Source organism: Xiphias gladius, chromosome 12 (assembly GCF_016859285.1).
Source record: "Xiphias gladius isolate SHS-SW01 ecotype Sanya breed wild chromosome 12, ASM1685928v1, whole genome shotgun sequence".
In the NCBI taxonomy this organism is placed as follows: Eukaryota; Metazoa; Chordata; class Actinopteri; order Istiophoriformes; family Xiphiidae; genus Xiphias; species Xiphias gladius.
The window spans coordinates 8,984,568-9,012,188 of record NC_053411.1 but is presented as its reverse complement, the minus strand read 5'-3'; the positions used below and the strand labels follow the sequence as shown (position 1 = coordinate 9,012,188).

The 27,621-nt window shown below is 39.6% G+C and overlaps 1 protein-coding gene across 14 annotated transcripts in view; it reads left to right on the top strand.

Moving 5' to 3' along the window:
• The window catches only part of LOC120797133 (receptor-type tyrosine-protein phosphatase delta-like), a 132,152-nt gene that overhangs the window by 49,365 nt on the left and 55,166 nt on the right, over positions 1 to 27,621 (top strand). For all 14 annotated transcript variants that reach the window (XM_040140460.1, XM_040140455.1, XM_040140459.1 and 11 more), the window contains exons 3-4: positions 10,243 to 10,388; positions 12,400 to 12,541. In XM_040140460.1, coding sequence (XP_039996394.1) covers positions 10,243 to 10,388; positions 12,400 to 12,541 — 288 coding nt within the window. The remainder of the gene's footprint in view (positions 1 to 10,242; positions 10,389 to 12,399; positions 12,542 to 27,621) is intronic.

The following is a 27,621-nucleotide window of genomic DNA, read 5'->3' as shown; positions in this document are numbered from 1 at the left end:
AGCTCCCTTTTGTTTGGTTTCTATTTTGTCAGTTGCTTCTCACATAGCAATTCAAAATACCATCTGTGGTTTTCTTTACTTCTTTTTCCAGATTTCCAGCCTGAATGCAGTGGTGTATTGAAGTGCCTTGATTGTGTTTATTTTAATCACCTCTAATGTGACACAAATATTTCCAAGGTTAAAGCAACTGTGTTGTAGTTAATCACCATAAAAAAGAAGGATTCCATTTGAAAACTTAAAAGTGAAAGGTTTTGGAACCAGCTGTGTGATACTATGGAACATTTATTTTTCTAACAGGTTCATTTATATAATGAAGATGAATACACCTTAAAAATATGGCTCAAAAGCCAGAGTGTCTACTAACACCCACACACTGTAAACAGAGACACATGCTAACACACAGTCATCCTCTTTACACTTCTACTCATCTCCAAATGAATCATCCTCACATCCAAACACATCAAGAAACAGCCTTTCAAAAGTGATTTGAAGCATTTAATTTCACTGGATTATTTTAATTATGTCCCTAGAGGGTTGTTGTTTTTTGCTTCTGGGGTGACACTGCACTGTTTGTTTCCAAGTGAACCCCCACCCGCCAGTCTGACCGTGCTACTACCCGCCCTCATTTGTTTCCCATCTGTAGCTCTTCAAAGACATAGCTACGCACACGAACTCAACTGTTTTCTTAAGGGGTCTGCAATTAAGAATTCAAAGACCTCAACTTAGATTTACTGCATGTGGTTTAGTTGGAGACATATTAATAATGTGTAGCTAACAAAAACAGCTCACTAATACACAGCTCATGTGTTATCCTGCAGTATTGCATGTCACGTATTTAATGTAAAACAAACTAATTAAAATGCAATTAGAAGACTAAAAATTAGAATAATAAATTAAATATAATTAAGTGTGACAATTATGTGCCATTTGACATATATTATATCAAATGCAGCAGCTTAAAGGCAATATTTTGAAAATAATAACTTCATTCTTGGTAATTAATATTTTTATGAAACTTTTATTTGAATCAAATCACATGAACCAAGGAGCCAGAAACCTGACAAATTGGGAATAGACAGCATTATAAGCACAGAGTATACAATATAGGCCCATTGTGATTAAACACATTAAATTACTGTATTAGTATCTGTTTAAAGCCAGCATTTCCAGTTAGCATCTTACAGTACAGTGTCAAAACTGTACCACACTATTCTTACAGTTAATCACATCCACCAATTCGCAGAGTGTCAGAGAGTTTCCAGAATGTTTTTTTTTTTTTGCTACTCATACTCATTGATGGCCTCAAAAAAGGGAAAAGGTGATTTTTACCTCAAAAATGTTTCAATTAGTACCATTTTTCTTCCTCTCCTTTATATGCAATACTTTCCTTCACTGCTGCATAAAATTAGTGGCCTGTGAAAGGTCACTTTGGTCCGTGAGTGACTGACTGTGGTACCTCCCCTGCATATTCTTTGTAATAGGTTTTTGTTTTGAGAGCCATCACTACAGCCGGTTGCAAAGAAAACTGGGCAGAGATTCCTCTTTTTGGGGTTCTCGTAAAATTGCATTTTAATTGTAGTTTAATGTTTTTTTTGTTGTGTTTTTATTTTCCCATTTTTCATCATATTTATTCTCAACAGAGTCGTGACATATTCCCTGAACCTTAGAATGTGAAACCTGGTAGATGTACAGTAAAGAGATGGAAAAATGAGACTAAAAGGCCTACTTGTTTTTCCTAAAAAGTTTTGCTTCGGTGTAACCTGGGTTGCCGAACTCGGGAACATTTGCAGGATATCTGAGCTGCTGAAAGGAAGCCAGTTGTCATCTAGCAGGATTGCTGGAGCATGAGCTAGTTTGCCTGTAAGCACCTGAGAAAACACACTGCAGGGAATGTGTCACTTCTTATGGCCTTAAAACTGGCATCTATCGGAAATGGCTTGGCACTACTTATCCATAAAATTAGAGTCTGTTTAAATATACAGTGTCGAATCCCTGGAATGATTTGCTACATAATCCATCTTTTCTCCTACAGAGACAAATATGAGGCAAGCTTTTCCGCTCCGTGGTTCAGGGCAAAGACAATTATGTGAAGTTTATGCTATAAAGAAATAGGACAGGCCCAAGCATAGTGTAATTCTCTCTTGAATAGAGTCAGTTGAATATGTTGCTTGTTTGATTTTCCATTCCACTTTTCCCATCTTTACCGTTTGATTGTCCATGTAGTGGAAAGCCGGCAGCTTTGAAGATTGTCATCTGCATGTGCTGTCATTTTGATATTTCGTAAGCAATCTCACATAACATGTACATCACTTGTTTTAGAAGCATGAGAATCACACAAAATAGGTTCTTAGTATCTACACGTCATTACATTGGCAGTAAGCTGACATGGCCAAAGAATGTTTATCAGTTCTCCCATTTTTAACATCTTTTCAAGTCTTTGCAGCCCCAGCATGATAACTATTGGCCATTTTTGCTGCAGCACTGCCATTTAATAAATCGTTCCATTGCTTAGTGGATAACAGAATGAACAAATGGCTTTCTGTGTTAGTGGCTGCCACTGCCTATCCTATCAGATAATTAACTTTTTGCAAATAGACTGTGCTGACTACCAAACAGAGTAAGCTTGCACAATTAGAATTACTTATCTATGTTCTTTCTTTTTTCCAGACGTTGGAGGAAAAAACAAACAAGACAAACAAATCCAAATTTCATACTTCTTGCTTTTTCCTCACATGGACACACACGAATTGGCTCCAAATATGTGTATTTCTTCATAAATGAACAAGTAATGAATCAGGGGAGATGAAAATATCTTATTCAAAGTGAAGCCTCTGTATTATTTTGAATTGGCTTTTGACAACCTCAGCCCAGATGTTCAGAATTTCCGACAGGAAGGTCTAGCATTTTCCAGCCCCCCCCCCCCTTTGGGTTTTTATTTTTCTCAGGCGGATGGTCTCTAGCCTACAGTGGTGCAATTCAATATTTATATGTTTCCTTCTGTTTGGTTTCCACCGCAAAGGGAGGTGGGCTTTCATGTGTCTGATTTGCAACAGCAACAGTTCAGTTCCAGCTTTTAAAGCGTTGGGGGCCGTTTGAACAAAGCCATCTGTTTGAGTGGACCGTTTTATTAAGTGACAAACTGGATCCCTCTACCTCGCTAATGTGTCCCATGGGAGATGGCAGTCACTTGTGTTAGTGTGCGTGTGTGTGTGTGTCTGGTCAATAGACAGTCACAGGAAGAGAGAGAGGTAGAGAGGGTGCAAGTTTTCCTCTGCAAATATTGTTGTATACCAGAAGAGAACACATCACCAATGTAGCTGTTACTGCAGAACTGAAAGGTTTTTGCCTTTATGAATCTACAATGATAATTGAATAAGGAAGCCTTTCAGCTCCCATCTTATCCCAGGAAACACAGGCTAAGAAGCTCGGCACTGCTCCATAAATAACCCTTTATATTTATTTAATGGAACCTTCCAGAATTTTCTATTGTCCCAAACCCTCCAATTTATTAATGCTGTTCTCCCATTTGCAATGTTCCCTCCATCCAGTGAGAATATTCTAATACCCTTGAAAGTGTGTGTCTGTGCATCATGCAAATGCGCATGATAGGTTGTGCTTGTGCACCTCTTGAGCCTTTTCCTCCCTCTCCCTCTGTCTTGTCAGAGAATCTGTCAGTGCGTTGAATGTGGGACAAGAGCATTAACCACTCTTTTTGAAGCTGTTGCTGTTGTCAGTGCAAAAGTGCCCTAACTCCAACAGAGCTATACCCAGAAGCTCAGTCCTTGCATTGCGTGCCACTGAGCATGAGTAATACACACTGACTACAGTTAAGAGAGTCCCTTTGGAATATGATTTTTGCAACCTTAGTCATTGGGCTGAATATTTGGCAAGAAGAATCCGCTGGCGAGTTGCGTATTATAATGCATGCAGTAGTTTTCCTGCCTTTTAAGCAGTGTTGGAAGTGATGATATGCATTTATTTATTCACAGGAGACTCTCGGCAGCTTATGAGCCAAATAACAGATCCCGACCCTATCACAAAGTGGACCTGCAGCCTTACTATCCATATGCAGTCTCAATATTAATGTGTCATTAAGCTGCATTCTTGTTTATTCTATTGAATTAGTTTTACATAATGACTGTTATGAATTTTGCTTAGAAGGCACATTTAAGCAGTAGGGAAGGGGGGAGCAGTGTGGGAGAAGGCTTGTATTATGAACTTCATTAAGTGTGACAAGCAGTACAATATTGATGGAAAAGCGGGTCCCCATCATTGCACTGTATTAAAACCTCTGCAGTGAATTAATGTACTATTCCTGATCCATTAATTAACAATCATTCGGGGGCCATATCCCTTTTCAAGTAATCACTAATTGCAATAAGAATTTCAGTTTCCATTTAAGACAAGATTACCGATGAGCATGCAATGCAAATCAGCCAACAGTTCTAATTAAGCTCCAATTCCTTTTCTTTCTTTCTGCCTAGACCCTTTGTGAGCACATACAATGCGGAGTTTGTTTCCTCTGCATTACAAAAGACATTTTTATCATAATGCTGCAGATAGAGAGCTGAGTAGTGCCCCAAGAAAATGGTTTATGCTTATGTTTGTTCCATTGATTAGCATGTGCAGTTCATCTTTTTTTTCTCTCTCATATTTTTTTTTGCATTGTTTATCTCTGTGTTTGTGTGCCTGCATTACTATAGTCTGTTTTCTTTTTGGGATGGGGTCAGATATTTCCGAACAGTGTAAAGACAGTTAATTAATCCATGTCCTAGGCACATATACTAGATGCATCACTTTTGCCCTCTCCCAACATTAGCCACCCCTTTCAGTCCAATTTGCGCCACTTGCTGCCATTGTGACAATTCATCAATATCACAGAATTGATATGCTGGGGCTTAAAGATGTGAATGAGGTTAACGGCATCTTTAAATGCTCCTTTCTTCCACCCGTACATCCAAAATGGAGCAGGGTGTTTGCAGACTGACACCCAATGTGTTAGGATTAATTATCGCCCTCCACAACCCCACCTCACCCTGCAAGTTAAAGATTCAGAGAGGAAATGGCCCTTTTAATGCAAATGAAATTGAATATGTCAGTCAGTATAATTGTGAAAACCGAGCCGTCTTGGACTGGTGTCTGTTCCGAATAGAGGTTTCAACTGAAAGTCGGTTTATTAATGTTCCTCTCTCCACTCTGTGATTCATGTTCTTTAATGGCTTGGCAGATCAAACTTTAGTCTATGGCGGAGTCCTGATGACTTGAAATATTTTGGCCATTATGAATGAAACCCAGACTCTGATCTCTTTGGGAACATTTCTAAATGCAATGTTTGGCTGTCAGTTAATCCAATATCAAACAAACTTGTAATGAATGCAGATCTGCGAGATGCTCTGAACCCATATATACTTTGAGTTCAGCATGACGACAGAAAAATTTTCTATCATTAGCCCAAGCACCCAGTTACATGCAGTCCACTTGAACTATAGTCTGGCCCTGCAACAGGTACTCAAATTTCAATCTACACTCTACAGACCAGAGGCTTTTAATTCATTAGTAGTTCAACCCAACAAATATCAAAACAAGGGTATGCAAGGTCAAGGTCAAAACCTTGCAGTTTAAGTTTTACTTTTTACATCAGTGCTCTTTTCAGTTCTGTGTTCCCTGACTTTGTTTTTCCTGACCATTTATTAGTTTTAATGTTTCGAAACCTATTTCAGTTTCGGCTCTGATCATTTTGATTTTAGGTAGAGCCCCCCAGTAGTCCACCTTAAGTTTGACATCACTGATTCAAAAAAATAATGTCGTGATAATCCCCCTCCAAGCAGACCTTGACCACAGCAGCTTTATTGAAGCATTGATGCCCAATGTAGCATAGCAGTCTGTAGGCCACCAGCCATTTCCCTACTCCTCTTAGGTCTGGTATCATTGCCTTTTGTTGGACATCTGTCTTTGACATACATAATAGAAGTGTGCCCTGATATTTATTGGGTTTTTCTTTTTCAATTGAAGTCCACAAAAACAACTGCCAGACCTTAAACACTTACTTTTTGCCTGGACCGCAACAGCAGGGGCCAGCCCTATAAAAGCGAATGTCTGTGACAGACTGACTGCGTGAAGTTACATCATTGGTCAGCCAAATGCTGCGTGTCTGAGTGCTGATGTTACACCATTGGTCAGCCGGAGGAGTGCTGGAGTTTCCCCATTGGCCATTTCTCTTTCAAAATGAATTTTGGATAAATTTTTAGCAGTACAGAGCAGCAGGTTGGAAATGGCTTTGGAAGTGACTGCCGGCTAACATGTAGTCTAATGGGCCGTGTTTCAGTTGCGATTTTGTACTTGTTCGGTTGTCTGACAACAGAAACAGAAAAACATGTAACTGACAACAGCTTTATTAGGAATTTGGCTGCATTCAATTACTTTATATGGGAGCACAGAGGATAGGGGTCTAACCATATACTATGTTTTGACCTAGTCTTGTTTACCTTCTGATACTGTTTATAAAATGATATCACACATTAATTCAGTTACGGCCCTGATCCTGAATGCACACTCTTCCTGCCAGTTTACAAGTTTAGTTAACTGGCAGAACTGCTGCATGTGCAAGAGGCTGATCATACATCAGCACAATGTTGAACAGTGATATTTCTGTGGGATCCAAGGGGGAAAGATTTAGCATAAACTTGTGCAGTCTGACTCCCCCAGTATGTGTATTGCATTTGACGGATTAATCCAGCCACTTTATTAAATGCTTAAATACTTTGAAAAGACCTAAAAGGGGTCAAAATGATAAGGATAGTATATAATACCAGCAACATTAATAAATTTCAAGATCGGTATTTGTACCACCCACATTGCTGAAGGATTCCAATTTCCAGTTTTGTATGTCCATTAGAAAATATGTACTTCTAGTCCATCAACAGTCTACACCCTCAGCCTTGTGGAAATACTCGTTCTAAAGAACAGTAAAGGCTTTCAGTCAACTACCAAATTATTAATATGGTATTGATCCATGAAAAAGAGCGATGAGAAGAGGACCTTCCTTTCTAGTGGCAGCAAATGGGAACAAGGTTACATAATGACCTAAAGGGAGAGCAGTCACAGGCCTATGTCACTAACCTTTTAGATTGTGACAGGCTTAACACTTCTCATTTGTTTGCTGTCAACAGCTTAGCAGTGGATTAAGAGGTGCCTAGCCACGGTATTAATTCATACAGATTATGATTACTTCTCAAAGGAGATGCCAACATGCAGAAGAGGTTACAGGAGCTCTGAATGGATGGCAGTTCTACCTGTTCAGATTCAGTTTTTTATGATTTAAGGTAAAACAATGTTCACACACTATGAACAGTGTGACTTTTTTTTTCCACGTTAAAATATTTAATTACATTTTTTATTTTTTATTTTAAATAACATGATCAAGGGACAAACAATTTCCAATTTACTGTTATAATGGCACGGTGCTATGTAAAAGACAAAGCAGACTTCAGTTGGTTTGCCAACACGATATTCACAAATAAGGTTTCTTTGTAGTGTATGAGTTTGCACAATGTTTGTTCACAGACCAAATCTTTTCTGTCGTTGTCAAGGTTCTACTTGTGGCATTTTCTGGAAACCGAGTTTTCAATCAGCCTCTGTCTACCTGAAGCCACACGAGGAGTATACACAAAATGTTTGTCAGCGATAGACTTAAAATGGGGGTATGATGGTGGTATCAGGGGCCATGTCTGCGAAAACAACATTACCTCCACGTCATGCCTCAATCACTCAACATTGTGTGATGATTTCCCCCAATCCATCCCCTTCCCCTCACTTTCAGCGCTGATCTCCCGTACATGTCATAGCAGTCTATCACAGCTGGTGTAGGGAGACGCACTGAGTCATAATGGATGGCCCCTCAGCGGAAACAGCCCCAATAGCATATCAATTACCCATCAGCACCCTCTTGGCTGGATGCCAATGTGCACCACACCCTAGCCAAGTCAATGAGATAAGGTGCAAATGCAGATATAATGGTGCTTTTTGCCATGTACAAATTACACAGTGTCAACTATGCTGCCCGCCTGTCGGATCTGTTAGCCGGTGAATGAGAGAGTGACTGTAGGAAGTGCGTGTGTGTGTGTGGGGGAGTCTTTTAATGTTTGTACGCACGCAAGACTGCGTGCATGTCATGAGGCGATCAGGTGATTTCCCAGACTCATTTGCCCAGCGGAGGCCCAGCTGCTTGCCTGTTGATCTGTTCGCCCTTTTGATTGCTGACCGCACATCTTATGTCACCTCTCCACGAATCCTGCAGGTTAATTTGTCCCTTGCTCACAGTGCCACTGCCGCCGCTGCTGGGCAGTACAATCTGGGAGGGGAAATCAGTCTGCACACAGGCAGGCACGCGAACAAGCACAATCACACATTCTCACACACACAGATGAGGTGATTCTGATGGTTGGCATTACTGCAGCTGTGTGGCCACTAATGGCCCGCTGAAGTGATTGATAAAAGGCAAACAGTTGCTCCACATGGGGACAGATGGACCTACACCTCCCACTGAAGCTGGCACTCAAGCCTCAGAGGAAAATACTAGTTGGGTCTGACTTAGCACTATGACATTATTGCTATTGGAATTACAGCCTTGATCATCATGCCTTGATCGTCACGATAAAGCTGGAATGTTAACCTCACGATTAAAAACTCATCAGGGCGAGACAGGTTCCTTTGATTACTAATCACTTTCATGTGTTTTGATTTCCAGGCAGGTGTAATAGAGACGTCAGCTTGTGAGCAGGAACTGATTGTCCTAGAGGGGGGGAAAAAAAAAAAGGCAAAACAGAATTCATTTCTTTGAATTTAGTTTAAAAAGTAAAAAAAAAAAAGAGAACGAACGGGGATGCAGTGCTTTTCACTGATTTGGAGATCAGAGCCTGAACAAACCCTCTTGCACAGTGTTGTTAAACCACCCCAGCAGAAGGGAACGTCTATGCCATCCACACAAAGCAAACACTGTTCCACTCTGCTATTCTCTCACCTCCACTCCCCTGCATTTTTAGCATTTTTATCCTCACTGTCTTTACACTTGGCTTGTTGTGCTGAATTGAGGGACCAATTAAGAGTAACAGAATGCTTACATCGGCAATCTGAGCGGAGCAACGACCTTATCAGGTGCGTGTCTCATTTGTGTGGGGAGCAACCGCCGCTCCAGTTGGTGTTTTTCTGGAGATTAGTGATGTCTGCTACTGAACCAACAAGCTTCTGTTTCTCTGAAACCATTTGGAAAATGTTAGTCTCTGTTATTAGAAAAAAAAATTAATCTCCGCTTGATTAATGTCCACTAGAACATCATTTGAAACAGCTTGTTAGGATGGATGACATATGTTGAATGACATGTAAAGGACAAGTTCACAGACAATTGTCAAAATCCTTTCACTCAAATTATAAGGAAGTGCTGAGTGATCTAAACTTGCTGTTTTTTTTTCCTTTCATGAAACTTTTTTACCCATTAGTGGGATTTCAAATTACTTTTACGCTGGCAACTTAAACACCTAATTACATACTACAAATCAAAGAGTTAAAAATTAGTAGTAATTTCCTTTATAGCTTTCTTTGTGGGCTGTGTGAACAAAATAATTCCTATATGAACAGTTTCCGTATCCCAGTATACATTTACTGTATTTGTTTTGTGACAGTATTACACAGTGATCAGATTAATGCTTTTTACTTCTACTCATTTCCAGTCTAAATAACTTGCATTTAAACCCAAATTTCATCTAAACCCCATTTTGGAACAAATCAAATATCATATCAAAGAGTATATTATCTTTTTATTTCTTTTATCCAGTGATCGATCTTAACCCCTTTTTCTTCCCACAAAATTTGTGTACTTTTATCCAAGTATTCCTTCCTAAAAGTCAGCCTGCTTATCACTGAGTATCCTTCAGAGGAGATTTCAGAGCTACTTAGAAAGACTTCCCAGGGTCAAGATAAAATGTTTTGAACATTCTGCTCCCTGGACCTCTGTCCTTTTACTTCTGATACTACTGATCATCTGTTTCCACTTGCACAATAAAGTCAGTACAATCTCTTGTCTTGACCTCCAAAGACAATCCCCTGAACAGCCACATGCTGAAATCTGCAACTTTGTTACTTTCTAGTGTGTGGCTTGATAAGAGAGATTAATTGCTCTGTCTGCAATGCTTAGCTTGCTCACTAACTATATATGTTATCTTTTATTCTGTTTCTGTCTCTCTCCAGCACCACCAAAGTTTCTAAGAACCCCCAATGACCAAACAGGCGTGCAAGGAGGTGTGGCATCCTTCATCTGCCAAGCTACGGGAGATCCACGACCGAAGATTGTGTGGAACAAGAAGGGGAAGAAAGTCAGCAACCAGAGATTTGAGGTATTAGGTCTATTGTTCTGATGTAAAATGCTCGACAAAATGAGAATGCTTCAGTACTGCTTTTGGCTCTGCTTGCACATAATCCATCGCGCCAGGCCACGCTCACTTGCTTTTTGCCCTGACTTGCCACCATGCATTAGCAGGCTCTGATAATCATGCTGGCCAGCCTTTTAAACACGCACGAGTTTTAATGAGCAAGTTAACAAAAGATCAGGGGACAGATTTGTAATTAAATAAAAGACAAGAAAAGAGCAATTGGATAGAAAAAACAACTTGTGGTGTGACCCAGATACCTTCATTAGCATCGCGCTACATTTGCCAGCTATATGCGAAGTGAAAGGGGAAGTAGCCCTTTCACTTCGAAATATCCTTTTGCTTTGTGGCATCTTTATCTAAATGCATGTCCCATCCTCCTTATTTTGGCTGAAGCTTTGATTTCTGGTCAGCTTTAATCTGCACTTGGGCTCAATACCCATAAGAAAAAACACATCATCGCAGAACACTGATAAGATTTCTATTAATTTCTGTGTCAGTCCTCGGGACTATCATGTTGTCACTTTTTTTTTTTTTCTCCCTCTGCTCTAGATGCCATATTTGCTTGCTGCTGCAAAGCAGCAATGGCTTAACAGAGCTTGGAGACCTCTTCCTGCCTCTTCTTTGCGCCTCATGCCAACAGAAATCTAATCTTATCAGAGTTCATCGCGTTTGCATCGCACGTTGTACTGAATGCCAACACACTAATTTTTATTCCCTCGTTGCCTCACGGGGCTTTCTGGCTGCTGCCATTCCGTACCTATTCTATCATGTGCTGCCGCCTCATCTTCTAACAAAAACCCATTTCCTTTTAGAAGTCTCACGACTTCCTTTTAATTCGCTCCTCAGCTTTGACTAAGAAAGGAGGCTGTTTTTTTACCATCAGCTGCTGTCAGCTTGACTGCCAACACCGCTGTACCTTGGCTGATAAAATGTTGTTAAAGTTTATTGTTACCTAACACATGTACAGATATATTGTGAACTTTAAAAATGTTCGTAGGCCTCTGTGTGATTGTGCGTGTGTGTGTGTATGTGGCAGCGTGTGCGTGTGTGTGAAGCAGAGGTCTCAGGCCTATCTTTATTGAAATCTACCTCTATGCTTAAAAGAGATTGAGTTATGACACAGGGCTTTCTAAACTCAGTGAGTATACAACATGTAGCATGCAAAAATAGCTGAATAAGCTACAACAAACACCTGTTTGTGAGCATTTTATGTGTCGTTCATCCGATACAGTCGGTCCTGTCTTTTGTACCACTGTCTCACCCCATGGTACAACTGTCCGTAATCGTTTATCAAGCCACCTTTAACTGTTTGTGCTTGTTTCTGTCCCATTAACACAATCCAGTGTGATGCATTTTCCAAGGGATAGAATGTTAACTTTAAGAGTGGGACACATTCAGGTTTAAATTTTAATCTACAAGCCAATATCCAAATAAAATTTTTCTAACCAAGATAACTTTCCCCATTCTTAAAGTTAGTCAGCTGCATCAATTATTCTACCAATTAATGCACAAAGTTAAGATCTATTTCATTTACCAGAAGACAGCACATGTGAACACATAACAAATGGATCTAGTACATATCTACAACGAATAGGTTAAAAAAAAAAAAATTAAATAAAAAATCAAATACGCTCAGTACTTATTATCTACTGTATAAGCATTCGAATAATGCACAGATCCTGAAGTTACTCTTTGCACATGTACAGTATTTAACCACAATATTCACATATGAACACAAAATCACAAGAGTTCAATGTAAGGCAGGCAGCAACCTTTGTTTATGTCACAGGAAGCACCTTGTGTCAGTCACCATCAGTGTTGTTAGCCAAATGTCCTCACTCGACAGTGTTTTTTTTCTCCCTCTCTCTCTCTCTCTCTCTCTCTCTCTCTCTCTCTCTCTCTCTCTGCGGAAGGTCCCTCACCCATTGTGAACAAAAAAATCTCCTTTAACATATCCTGTCTCTCGCACCTGCAGGTGATTGAGTTCGATGACGGCTCTGGTTCAGTGCTAAGAATTCAGCCATTGCGCACGCCTCGAGATGAAGCCATATATGAATGCGTCGCTTCCAACAGTGTTGGAGAGACGAGCGCTACCACCAGACTCACTGTTTTACGTGGTAGGTCCTTCTCAACAACCCCAAAAGGGGGGAAAAAAAAAAAAACCCACACCACTAACATGCCCTTTTTCTCCCAGCTAATCAAGGTAAGCTTGCATGTATTTGTTTTATGTCTGCCCTGTCCTCTTTTCTTTGTTTCTCACTGTCACACAGACACAGTCAAACCCAATCAGAGACTGTTTACAGTCATGTTGTGTATCCTGACCTGATAATATTTAGTCCATTAGCCATTAAGCCAAGTAAGTTTCAGTTTCTAAGTGACGTAAGTCATTTGCATACAGACTGCTATCATAGGGAGTAGCAGCGTGCAAAGCGTCAAATCTTGAACAATGTATCTCGTGAACAGACTCACAACATTTTTTTTTTTTTGCCCCACAATAAACAAGAAAATTATTTATCCGAGAGTGCTGGTATTTTGTTTGGTCATACAGATTCCTGACACAATAATTAAGATGCCAGTTAAATTATGCAAATAGCCATCCATTCCTAGCCTGTGGTAGTTTACTGGAAAAGCTCAGCAATGATTTTCAAATCAGTCATTTTTTATCTCTGCACTTCAGTTTTAATATTTGTTTGTCTGTGTAGAAAATAGAGCAGTGTTTTCTCGTGTGATTAACAACCATATATTGTTTATGGTAGAATTCCAGTCACACGTTTGCGTCAAAGCCCGTATCTCTCAGTGACCAGTGGCTGTTAATACCAAGTACTCCTCTACGTAAACGTGTAACAATCCAAGCGGAAAAGGTCAGCCACTTTGTTTACTTCCGGTGAGCAGTGACAATAAATTTCAGAAGACAAATTTTTAAGCTGGTTGACAGTGCCTCTTTTATAATAAGTACTGGGGAAAATTTTATCTTGATTAAACACAACATTCCATTCAAAGGCAAATCTGTGGTGGCCCTGAGCTCAAAAGGCTGCATAATATCTCTCTAGAACATGACTTCTTTGGCTGTGAATAGAGAAAATAGCTTTGGAAAAAAAAAGCCTTGGGCTGCCTGAATGAGGTGTGCTCCATTATGTGCCACAATTACACAACATGGCAAATGAGTTCCTATTGAGAGGGGTGCTTCCATCCTATAGAAAAAAAGCTGGCTCTGCGAGTCTCTGAACCCCCCCCCCCTCGGTTCTTATCTAAACCATGAGCCAACAAAAGGCCCTCTGCAGTGTCTCCAGAGGCCGATTGAAAGAGAAAGGTGGCACGTTCACATGCAGCTCACTCCTGTTTACTATGGAGCACAAAGTGTGTGCATTCGTGTGTGTGTGTGTGTGTGCGCATATGTGTACGTGAGTGTGCTCTCACATTCTAAATTGTGCACATTTCCCCTTCCCTTTCGCTCTCACTCTGCCTCTATCTCTGTTTTTCCCCTTCACACACACACACACACACACACACACACACACACACACACACACACACACACACACACACACACACAGATAGCTGAGGGACAGGTAGAAACTGCTCTTTCCGGCTCCACAGCCTAGCATTAGCATGTTTATTACCATTTCCATTTTGCTCTCCTGCTCACTCTCCTTTCCCATCAATGTATTGAAGGTGAGTAGAGGCCTATAACGGACCAAAAATAGGAAAAACAGGAAAAAGCTTTTTCTTTCTTGGCTTTGGTGCAAAAAAAAAAAAAAAAAAAAGGTGTGCTCCCTGAGGACCCTTCCATTGCCTTCTGAGGATACATATAAACCCCAAATACTGGCATTGTTAATGATTTACACAATATTTTGCAACATCAGTATATAAACATATGTTAATTTCCCCTCTGTGTCAACTTGTTATGACAACAGGGATTCCACCTATACCCAGCTAGAGCAATTACGTTTTCTAGACATCTCATGTCTGGTAGGTCTTACCAAGGAAATACATAGTTATGCACCTTGGGAGTAAATTCTTTTAAAATAATAGCAAATAATTAATAAAATAACCGAGTAACTATTATGAGTAGTAATAGCATTCATAGCAAAGTAAGCAAGATGAAATATCAAATCAAATATAAAACAAAAGGAAAATGATGCCACAGTAGTGGCCACAAACAAGGATATCAAGGATTACTGCGATGAGATAAACTCTGACTCTACACACTTTACACTTCTGCTCTTTCCTTCAGCGGTTATAACTTCAAGTTGTAGACATCCATAATACAGCCAAAACCAATTTCCTGCCTTATTCATAGATGATCATGCAACGATGACTTTGACTCTCAGCAAGTGGGGAGCAAGCTGACACCCTGCATTGTGAGAGTAGCATTCTGTATGAGCAAAATGACATAGCAGCAGGCTTCCTCAAGGATTCATTATATATTATTTAAGAGACCAAAAAGTTTCCCCCTTTAAAATATACTTCATACAGTAGAATAAATACCACACTGCTGGTTTGCTGCTCATCATTTCACATGACAAACTGCAGTTTGAAAGATGCAACTGCACTTGTTTTTTTTGTCTGGTCTGTCATCATGACTAGCAAAGATTCCATCTCTCCACCTTTGGCCCTTTTAGTGGAGAAAAAACTAACAACTGTGTGATACAGGATTACAGAGATAAATAAAGAAGAAAACAAAGATAAGTGCTAGTACACCATGCCTAATACATATAAAGTGTCTGTTTGTTTAGTTCATTTGGGCTCCAATGGTCTGTGGAAACGACTGCAAAGCATCTGTTGTGGGAAGCTCGTCACAGGGGGTGATGCCTAATTCCATGAAGGAAAAGCACATTGTTTTAATTGCCATGCTATGAGGAGAGGGGACTCAAGGTAACATATCCAAAGTACTGGGGGATATTAGTATTTGGATGGGCTTCCAACTTCATGGGAATTACCATTAGTAATGAACTTCCAGGCTTTAGACGAAAGGTGACTCCTGAAACACAGTGATGTTCCAAATCAAATCTGCCAGGCCATGGCATGAAAAATGACTTTCCTTATTGCATTTTTATTTATCTATTTATTTATTTTGGCGACCTCTATCATCGTCTCTATTTGCTTGGCAACTTGAGAAAGACAGAAAGGGATAGAGAAATTAAGAAACAGCACATTTTGGGCCGTCAAGGCTGGAATACGATTTCAGGGAAGTGGTGTTTGATCGAATTTATGAATATGCCTCTTCAAGATATTTGTATATACACATGTACTGATAGAGAATAACTGTCACTACACAATGTTAATACAGTTAAAAAATCTTGCATACACTTTTAACCATTTGTAAACAATAAAAATAACCATAAATGTAGCCAAAACAACTCTCAGAGTCTAGACTCTTTGCTGGCAGAATTTGCAGCAGAATGATGTGTGCATTTGAGTGGTGCAGTTCATGATTCAGGCATGATTAAGGATTTATATTGTATCCTCATACTCCTATTATGCTGTCAACAACCATTTCCTGTGCCCCACACACAAGCATGCAAACTTATGCAGCCGTGCACAACTTGACAGTGGGAGTGGAAAATGGGAAGCCACTCTCCTGTGACAGAAAAACAGAATGCATCATTTCCATTTGTATGGAATGGTGCAATGGCACGGTCAAAGCTATGAAGCTGAGACAGATCTTTCCACATACAATGAAAGGACTGCTACATGATTAGTGATTATTCATAGACAATGAATGAACTCGGCTCTTTGTCATTGTTATGCAAAAAATTGTTTCCACACTTAATAACAGACAACAGCAGCTGCTTAATTTATATTCTAAGCCGAGTTAAGTGATACCCATAAGATGCTGGTAAATGTAAAGTGTTTGGAGCTGCCTGTATAGTAAAAACCTGTAGAAAACTGTGAGGAGTGACTGATGAAGGTATCTAAAAATTTACCTTAATGCTTAATCCTACACATCGTCATCTGTGTTCTCCTGCACCATTTTCTCAATGTATAATGCCTTCCTTTGACAAGAACAGAGCGAGCGATGAACAAGAGGTGCACTGCTTGCTCAAATTGCCCAGGAAGATAAATCCTGTGTCAGCTGTTTCGGACTGTCGGAGCAAGGGATGCAGTGGGGATGAAGCGAGTGACCATTGTAAAATTACTGTGCTTGTGATCAGTGGCTTGAAAAAAGGAGAGTAGGGGGCCAGCAGCTACCATACAATTCTCTGTTTTACTGGCGGGCACTCTATAGATGGTATGGCCTGGGCTGCCACATGGAACACTCAATTTTGTGAGAAAACTACATTTTACCTCCAAGAAATGGTGCTGTGGAAACATGCTGACTCACTTTAGGAGCTTAGCTCTTTTCTTAAACATAAAACTGATACTCTAAACTTCTTTGAACCGCATTTTTAGGTTTAATGGAATTGTACAACTAAAATGGTTTGTCCTCTGTAAATCACTAACTAGTAGTTCTGTTAGTATTTTCCCATCAGAACAAGCACTCATTCAGTGTTATTTGCAGCACATTTTTCTGAGAAACTTTTTTCTCCTTTCACCAATTATCATCGTGTCAATTAGATGTTTCATAAAATATCCATAGGCAGAGTTGCTGTTTGGCTTGATGCTACTCTCCCCTCAATTCCTAACTTCACTTTCTCATACGTCACAGAAAGGGAGCACATGATGACAATTTATTCATTATTGTAATTATAAAGATGGAGCTGAATGTCCTCCCAGGAACTGATCTCCAAAAAAACCCAAAATCAACCATCAACCCCGCACCCATTTATATCTTCTGCGTGGTTAATCATGGGAGGCAATCAGTATCTGTATAGTATGCAGGAGGATTTGAGACAAAACCACTGCCAACAAGATGGATGTTAGACTTTACAGTCTGCATAGCGTGTGAGAAAACATCTGCTGGAGCCACAGTCACACTTGGACTGCACTCTGAACATGATATATAACACTTCACATCCTGTGACTCTGTATTTGTTTTCATAAAAGTAAACACAGCCTCTTAAATTAATAATTATTGATTCAGACATAATGAGGTATGTGTTTTTTTTCCCTTCACTGGCCTTAGGTGCTACTGTTCTCCACAGTGACCTCACAGCACTGGCGGCATAATTAGGTGCTCAATGATTTTAAAATGCAAATTGTTTCACATATCTTCTACAAGTACATTTAACCAGTAAATTAAAAAAAATATGGTAAAGACAGGGTAAACACTACTAGCAGTTCTGTGAGGCTATTGAGGTAAATGCTCGCGTCAGCATGTAAACATACTCGTAAAGATAATGCAAACATGCATCTGTTTAGCTGGTATAAAGTTTACCATGTTCATCATTTTAGTTCAGCATGTTATCATGCTAACATTTGTTACATCCTCTAAATATATATATTTAAGGTGATCATAAGGTCAAATGTTATATATATATATATATTTTTTCTTTTTAAATAACATTTTTATCTTATTTTAGCTTGACATACTACTATCTGAATTTGTGCACAGTACATGATAAACAAGTTTTTATTAAAGAGTAATCCATTGGCTAGAGTTGATGGGACACAAGGTCATACAACGCAGAGTGTACAAGTCTGAGCCAGGTAGTCGGGGGGTGCTAATGTTAGTAGCTTTGATCTTAGCTGCACTCAGAAGTCATTTTCTACTAGATTAATTGGGTACTGCAGGGTCATCCTTAATGCATCTAATGATCTTGAGAAACTTTTCAAGCTGGGTAAGGCGTCTCACTAATTACAACCAAACAACTTTGGACTGAGAAAAAATTATGTGGCAAGAATTGATTTGTGGGTGTAATTAGTTGTCTATACATTATTACATTCAGTACAGCAAAGATGGGTGCAGTGACTAAGTAGATGTTTTATGGCTGCATGAAGGGAAATGGGGACAAAACCTTAAATATTCTCATCGTAAGATTCATCAGCTTTAAACCCAGCCAGCTAATCAAATCAAATCTGAAATCTCAAAACATGTGGCCTCAATAAAGTAATTTACCTAATAAAATAATGCCACCCACTGCCTGCTGTGACACCCATTGTCTCCCACAGTCACTTTTGGGGAGAATGCCCGTCTGCTATATTTGACAAGCCTGATATAAACCCGTTTTCCATTAGGCCTCTTTAAGAGCCACAAGGTCCTGTCTGCAGGGTGTTTGCAAGCATGAATAATCTCAATGCTCTCCTCTCCTGTAGCAAGCTTTTAGCTATATAAATTATTGAACTAGCTGGTGCTAGGTTTTCCCTTTGTCAAAAGGAAGCAAACTTGTATGAAGTCGGTTTCCTTAGACACTTCTACCGCACGTCTCCCTGAGTACTCGTCTGAGTCTGATGATACCATGAGTCCTGAGCCGTGACCCATAAAGATATCTGGCACTGTCATGCACAGAACGCTAAAAGTGATTGAAGTTCAGAGGATTTTGTGTGAGCATTCTGACAGCTGATTCAATACTTTCCTGATAGTGAAATAATACACACTTCCACATGCACACATGAACAGTCCTATACAGTTATGTTCTCCCTTATTTTTTTTATTTTTATTTATTTTTTGGACCACGGTACAATCAACACCAAGATATTACAAACGCCCATTTGAGTGTATAGTACATAATGGTTAATGAAGCAACTTAGTGTCTCACAGTTTTGCCCTCTGTCTTTTTTACTGCATGGTAGGAAGACTCACCTGGATGCTGATGCTCTCCTAAGCCCCCGCTGGCTCCTGCTTCTGGTCTTGTCCTTTATCAGCTGCCTCTGCATAGACAAAACAAAAAAATCAGCCCTAATAGTTTAAATTTTTTTTAAAGAAAATGGTAGGAATGACAAGTTAATGTACAACACAGAAACTTATACTTTAGTAAACTTTGGCTGCCAAAAACATCAAGCATCATATCGTCATCCCAAGTGGGTGGTAAGAGGTTAAATAGACAATGAGAAAGTCTGAAACATAAAAAAAGGAACAGATGTCTGGCAGTATATGCTTCAAAGTGACAGGAGCGCCTATGAGAATGAAGGTGTCTCTAAGGAGAAGGTAGTGTGTCGTCATTTGTATGTTCCCTGCCACGTTCTCTATTTGTGAATGCTTAATGCACTCAAGAGGATAAAATCAGGGTTGATGGACTGTTAAAAAAAAAGCTAAAAGGAAAATTTTGAAAATAAATTGATTTAAAAAAAAAAAAAAAAAAAAGGGTTCCTAAAGTGTGTTTTATGGAGTTGAGAGAATAGGTAACATCCACTTTAGTTTTGTGTTTGGCAAACAGCTCAAAGCATTGTCAAATAGTTTTCTCCCTCCTCCTTTGAATATGCCTAATAATAATAATTTAAAAAAAAATGCTGATGGCAGATAAGGGGGCAGAAGTTTTTTTTTTTTTGTTTGTTTAATTGTTTCTTCTTCTCTCCACTCTAAATAAATGGGACACTGTTTTCGGAAGTAAATGGAATCATTGCTCAGGGTAACAACCAGCAAATGGAATATGCAAAGTGAAATCCCGAAGAGGGAGGGTGAGGGACAGAAGGGAACGAAGGCGGGAGACAGACAAAGACAGATCGAGGGGGAATCTTTTAACATTTAGTATCTTTTAAAGTCGCAGATGAGCCGCGAGTGGATCAAGGCAGATGAAGTCAGTGAGTAAGGCGAATGCAAAAGACAACAGTAGTGTGGATTTTAGCTAGAAGACGTCCTGAAATCTCCCTCTCCACCTTCCCCGTAGGTGATGTTTACTCAGAACAGTACATCTGGCTGAGCTGATGCGTAGTCTGTAAAGCAAGGGGCGAGAAGGGGTTCATCTGAGCATTAATGGAGCTTTGTGCCTGGCTTCCTGCCTGCCTTGGTGCTTGCCCAGCCAGGTCTGTAGAGAAAGGCCCACTCTCCGCCCTTACTGCTTCATCTCTCCTTTTCATCTCCCTCTTTACACATCCATTTTAGCACTACCCCTAAGGGGCGTCCGACACTAACACACTCTCTCTGCTTTCATTCTCTTCCTCCCACTCCCTTCGCTGATGTTGTAAATGGAGGAATATCACAGCTAATCCGTCATGTTTATGAATGACATGGAGCCTAGTGAGAGTTGGGGTGCCTTGCCAGACGTGGCGTACATCTCTGTTGCATGCCCTCTGCTTGGCTGATCCAATCTGCCCCAGCAGCAATGTCCATAAAAAACCTCTGTGGGGGATAGCAGGCTTGGTGGAACACAAGGCGGGGTCATTTTTAAAGCGTAACTCAGGCCATTTTTGGCCTGGATCCTGTTTCCCCGCCAGTTTCTATCAAAATCTCCCCAAATTCCAACCAAATGGAAGCTCACTACAGAGAAGTGTAAGGCTTTCCAATACAGTCCTCAAGGGCGTAGTGGACAAATCCATCTCAAAAGCATCCCAAGAATGTCAACACTTATGGCTACTCCCTTTGTAGCAATACATGACAATTTCAGGTGTGCATCCCGTCTTTCACGGTGAAATATGAATAGTAAAAAGTGCTTATTCTCCCTAAAGCATCAATTATTATCCACAAAAGAAATTTACTTTTTTGGCTATGCTCAGATTTTCAAATGTTTAACAAAAGTCATACCATTTTATGAAATCCTGTACCAGTAATGTTGACTTAGAGATTTACAGCTAGTTTCTCTGTTTCAGAATGAGGAACGGCTCAGATTGTTCATCTGTGAAGGTTTTTCTGGGGGGAAAAAAAGGCCTGATGATTAATAGATTGACTCTGCAATGGTTTTCTCATAATCTCAGGCATTAGGCGAGGGTTTTAATGACAAATAAGCAGCATTCAATTAACTATACAATCTCAAAGGGTATTTATGGAAGAAACAATCAACGCAGGGCAAAGGGGGAGAGGATGCTATTTTTCACCAAGACAGAGTGCCATGAACCTCGGGTTAAGAGAGTTTTCTGCTCCTTCACCTTCATCCTCCTATATTTCGTTCCAACGTTCAATATCACAGAAAGGAACACACTGGATAGTATTTCACAATCCATTCCTTTTTCTCTCCTTCAGGCAGCATGGGTAAAATAAAATTTTAGTGGATACTAGATGGTCCCTCGTTGTCTGGCCTAAGGCTTTAGGAGTTTTCTTAGAGAGACTGTATTTGTTCAGCAAATTACTGAACTACCTTGTAGAGGTACCAAGATAGGGAGACTTAATGCCACTATGTGTTGGAGTATGCCTGTTACTCTTAAAACTCTATTACAGTAAATTGTAATTAGCTGTTTGAGCCAACGGTGGCACATTCACGGAAATATTCATTAGCAAGCTCAATACCTGTAGAATCAACTAATGAACAAAACTGAAGCATATTTTCCTCAGCCCCGCAGCACTTTCACTGTGCGGTTTAACTGAACCACCTTTTTCACTACAGCAAGTACAGTAATACAGGGCCACTTTTGTAAAAAATATGTCACTGATGTTCTGGTTTTACTAAAAGCGCTAGTGTGAGTAGACTGTGTTGTAGTGATTTGAAGAGCCTTGATGACTGTATTGCTTGTTATTTTTCACCTAAAATCACACAACTGCACAGCTATGAGATGGTTTGTAAATATCTAACGTTTCTCTGTGAAAATATTGTCTTGAAACAAACAGTAAATCTACAGACACATGAAGACATATAGAAAAAATTAGGTGATTCACTGACATCCTCTCTTCAAGTTACCCACTTCATTGATTTTACTAAGAAGATTAAAACATACATTTGTATCCTCAGTTGATATTAAATTGATCATGGCCATAGCAAATATGAACTCTCCTGCACTCTTCTGGATACAACAGGCTTAACTCTGAGCTCCAGGTCCAGTACAGATGCATTTTTAAACCTGAATTGGGAGACAGTCATGCCTTGCCACTTAACATTTTCTCAAATCAGTTTGTCCAAGGCTTGGAACAGAAAGAACTGTGGCTCCAGGCATATAATTGGGACGTACTCTCACATTTGAGCTCCTCAGGGGTCTTTTCCCAGATATCAGTCAAGATACAGGCCATGTTTTAAAACAATTTGAGGGTTGACTCTTCAGCATGGTCTCGCACCACACTCGCCTGTGTGCTTTATTAGATGGAAGTGCTAAGCATTATATTTTCCATTATTTGATTACTTAAGCAATATCTACCCACTACAGGTGCCAGGAGGCTTATTTGAGAAATCTGTCTCAAAGGAAGCTCAAGGGGAAAGCCTAATCTTATTTAGACTGGACAACATATGTGCCAAACAGCACTGGGATGTATCAATGAGATAAATACAGGGTTTGGATTCTCTGAGGGCATTTAGGGAAAATTTAGACAAATCAATTCTTGGTTTCCTTTTTTTTTTTGCTCAGCAATTATATACACATGCTTTTACACTCTGCATGCTTGTCTAACTTGATGCTCTCTTAATGTCTTTACCTGCCACCCATGAATGATACTTTATGCCCTTAATGTTAAGGGTCATCACCTTGACTTGTATTTTAACTATTCCAAGTATTCTACCCAAGGCAGTGCTGAGATATCTATATGCTAACAACAATGTCAAGGCATGTATGCAGTGGTAGTCATCAAAAAGCCTTGCATCTAATCATGGTCTGGGTCTACGTAGCTTCTGTGTGAAGCAGTATCATAAGTGGAAACTAAATTAAGAGTAAAAAGAATATAACACTTTTTACTAGAACAAGTCAATTAATATCAATACCATCAAAAGTCTGTTTTTTCAGTGAAAATCGGAAAAAAGAGATAAAACCTAGACAAAATATTAAAATGTCCTAGTCCCATGTTCAGAAAATTAATATGGAGGCAAGTTTTACCTCTGCAAAAGTTTATGGGCAGGATGATGGATGGACTGTTGAGAAAAGCAACTCTGAGTCCAAGTTTGAGATAGTTTAACCAGGCTGCAGTTAGCTGATAAAGCAAAGGGTGGGCTCAGATTTAAAACCCGTCAATCAATAGGTGCTAGATTGTCAAAGTACACCGTTTTGACACAGCGTAAGGCATACCTTGTTAGTAGAGAAACAAAATCAACAATTATGTGGGTGTAAGTGCAAAACATTAGAGAGAGAGAAAGATAAAAATCGAACAGATGCCGTCATAGAATTGGCACAAAATGGAATTACTCCCTGCTTCTGTTAATCAAGAGCTCTTACATTTGGTTGAGTAATTTTGTTTGTGTGAAAACAAAAGCATAATTAACAGTTCCCTCTCCCACGCCAAAGGAAAAAAGGAGCTGAACAAACACTTTGTTAAAGAGGATTCAGGTTGTCTCTGAACAGATGTATTAACTAGGCCTGCAACAAATTTTTTAGAGAACTGTAAACAAATTATACCGGACAATGTTTCCGTGCTAATGTGCTCCAAATCAACAAACTCCTTTCGAAAATAAGAGTAAGAAACGTTTTTGCCACAAAGACCAAATGTTCATGAGGACACTTAATGCGATCCCTGCACAAAAGATGAACTCATTATAACCCCAATTTCTGGTCTACTGTCAAGTGAATACTGTGTGTACAGTACGGTCCATATGTATTTGGACAGTGACACAATTTTCTTCAATTTTGCCTCTGTACACCACCACAATGGATTTGAAACGAAGCCTGCGAGATGTGATTGAATTTTAGACTTTGAGCTATAATTCAACGGGTTTAACAAAGATATTGGATTAACCATTTAGGAATTCTAGACATTTTTATACATAGTCCCTCATTTTCAGAGGCTAGAAAGTAAAAATACAAACCAATGTGACTATAAATATAAGGATTATTATTTTTCAATACATGGATGAAAATCCTTTGCAGTCAATGACCGCCTGAAGTCTGGAACCCATGGAGTTTCCTCCGTTGAGATGCTTTGCCAGGCCTTTATTGCAGCCTCCTTCAGTTGCTGCTTGTTTGCGGGTCTTTCTGCCCTCATTTTTGTCTTCAGTAAGTGAAAAGCATGATCAATTGGGCTGAGGTCAGGTGACTGACTTGGCCATTGAAGAATATTCCACGTCTTTGCCTGGAAAAGTTCTTGGGGTGCTTCAGCAGTATATTTGGGTCATTTTCCATCTGTATTTTGAAGCACCTTCAGTTTTGCAGCATTTGGCTGAGTCTGAGCAGATAGTGTAGCCGTATAAACTTCAGTTCATCCTGCTACTTCTATCAGCAGTCACATCAAAAAATACACACCAATGACCCTGTTCCATTGGCAGCCATACATGCTTATGCCATAACACTACCTCCACCATGTTTGACAGATGATGTGGTATGCTTCGGATCCGGAGCTGTACCTTCCCTTCTCCATACTTTTGTCTTCCCATCACTCTGATACAAGTTAAAATTGGTTTCATCTGTCCAAAGAATCTTGTTCCAGAACTGAGCAGGCTATTTTAGGTCTTTTCTGGCAAAGTCTAATGGTCTTTCTTTCTTTCTCTAGTGTTACCAGTGGTTTGCACCTTGTGGTAAACCCTCTGTATTTACATTCATGAAAGAGTCTCTGGATTGTAGACTTTGCCAATGATACACCAAGGAAAGAATTCTGTGATCATCTACTTCAGCTGTCTTCTGTGGTCTTCCAGGCCTTTTGGTGTTGCCGAGCTCACCAGTGCATTCCTGCTTTTTAAGAATGTACCAGATTGTTGATTTGGCCACTCCTAAAGTTTCTGCTATCTGATAGGTTTTTCTTGTTTTTTTCAGCCTAATGATGGCCTCCTTCATTTGCATCGACGGCTCTTGGGACCGTATATTGAGAATTCCCATAAACACCTACCAAATTCAAATTCAACACTTGGAATAAACTCCAGACTTTTATCATTTTTCGTGATATAATAAGGAAACAGGCCACACCTGGCCATGTAACTTCATGTCAGTCAATTGTCCAATTACTTTTGATCCTCTGGAAAGGAGGTACTATGTATAAAAATGGCTCCAAAATGGTTAATGTGATATTTTTGTTAAGCCCCTTGAAATAATGCTGAAAGTCTACACTTCAATCACATCTTCATGTCTTTGTTTCAAATTCATCATAATGGTATACAGAGGCAAGATTACGAAAATGGTGTCACTGTCCAGATACTTATGGACCTAACTGAATACATTACTCCTTTAAGTCTTTCATCCTTCACCTTAAATTGTTAGCATGGAAATCATTTCCTTATTAATCACCTCTTACTACTTTATAAAACACCAAGTCCCAATTTGGTCTAGGCCAGCTAATGCATTAGCAAGCCATGAAACAAGTCAATTCCAAATGATGTCCTTGTGAGCGGTAAGAGTGCTGTATGATTAACATGATTAGCACCCTAACCCTGCAAAATTCTCCTATCTTCTTTCTCACTTCTATTGGATTTTTGAGCATGGAAAGAGCTTTAATCATTGTCCCTCAACTTCAAATTATATGCTACGGTGTGGTGGGAAAAAATGGCTTTGGCTCAGGCTGCAGAGAAAAATAAGCACATGCTGTCACACTCCATGGGTAATGTTTTGAGGCTCTTTTATTTGTGCTGGCTGAAATCTTATCTGGGGAGGGGTAGTGGGATCAGATTGATTCCTAAACTGGGCAAAATAATCTTTAAAGCAGAGGAAAAAGAAGGGTAAAATGTAAGAGTGTCATACTATAAGACATCTCCCTCAAATTCCCACACTTCCATAATCCAGAATCTTTGGCTGAGTAGGGATTCCAAAACAACAATACGTCTTGACACACACTTTTCTCTACTACACTGCCACCACAAGTGACCTGTGACAGCCTCTTTGAAGAGATTGTATCCACTCAAATACGTCTAACAAATATATCTTATTATGGCCTGCAGGGATTTTCCCTGAAGAATAACCTCAACCGCAGGGTGAAAAGCATTGTTCCGCTTGGGAAGAAAAGGGTAAGACCAAATCCAATCTTTGTGCAGCAACCACAGAATTAAAGCCAGAATGTGACCAGAAAGGTTTATGTTTTTATGGCTTCAATTGGAAAATCCCGTACAACAAAATTTTTTTGTAGTTATTAAATCATTTGGGAGCCAAATGTGATTTCAGTGACATAAAACAGCATCTAAAGGCTCGCCTAAATCAATAAGACCCAATAATCAGATTTACACTTACTTTTCTGACCATTATGTTGCTTTTGTGTTAACTTCAAATTGAAGAATATCTTTATTTTTAGAATGTTTTGTGGGAATTTTTAAAATCCAAACAGCCCACTTCGTAAAAATCAACATATATATTACGGATAAACTGTCAAATCCACTCTATTTAAAGCTGTGAAGCTGTTAGCTTAAGTACATACAGTGTTGACAGAGTATCAATATCTGGCAACACCACCTCACTGCAAAATTGCTTTGTTGAAAACCAGTGCTGTGTCTACAATTTATCATTCACCAAACAAAAGAGATCGACAACAGAGGCATGATTATGTTTCTGTTGACCCTGTGTAGGTGCTACGCAGGAGAAACAAACAGGCTTTTAATTTGGATGTCGGGAGCCAGTGTCACACAGCTGTCTACATTTGAGCATATGTCACATTCAAGCAAACATCCTTGCCTTAATTTTACTGTCTGCCCCCCCCATCTTTCTAATGGATTCCACTCCACAGATGTAACTGCATTAGTCCTGTAATACCTTGTAAACATCACCTCAGACTGCACATACACACAAGTACCTTGGTGCAGCACTAACTGAGCAAAAATGTCAACGGTAACTGATCACAATTGAATTGTAACTTTATCTGTTGAGACTCAATTAGGCTTATTTAATTAGAGCCTAAACAAGGAGGGCATTACTTGAGTTTGTTGCTCAAATCACTACACTACAGCAGGTGAGAAGTTTACTTTGAACAGAGGGTGTGAGTGTGTATGTACACTGTTAGCAAATGCAGTGTGATGACAAATTGTGCTGAATTTATGCCGCATTTAAGTAACATTTTAGAAACTGAAATGGCTACTGTCATACACGGCAAATTTGATTTCACTTTTGCTCGTATTTTGTATGAGTGATCAATAGATACAATCTGCTAATGGGTTGAGTTTACATCCAGTGGCCTTATGTCTTCAGCAAAAATCTGCTCACTGAGGTACTTTTTGAGCCAATACCCTCTTTATACTCTTCCCATACTTGGCACCACACACTCATATGGCCTGATAGCCTGGTAGTGGCTAATGTGTGCAAATTGTCATTGGGAGTCTTTTTATATCAAGCACCAGTGCTCAGCACTTCTCTAGAAGGTGACTTCAGCATTTCTCTCCCTTCCATCTCATTTAGTGTGTAGATC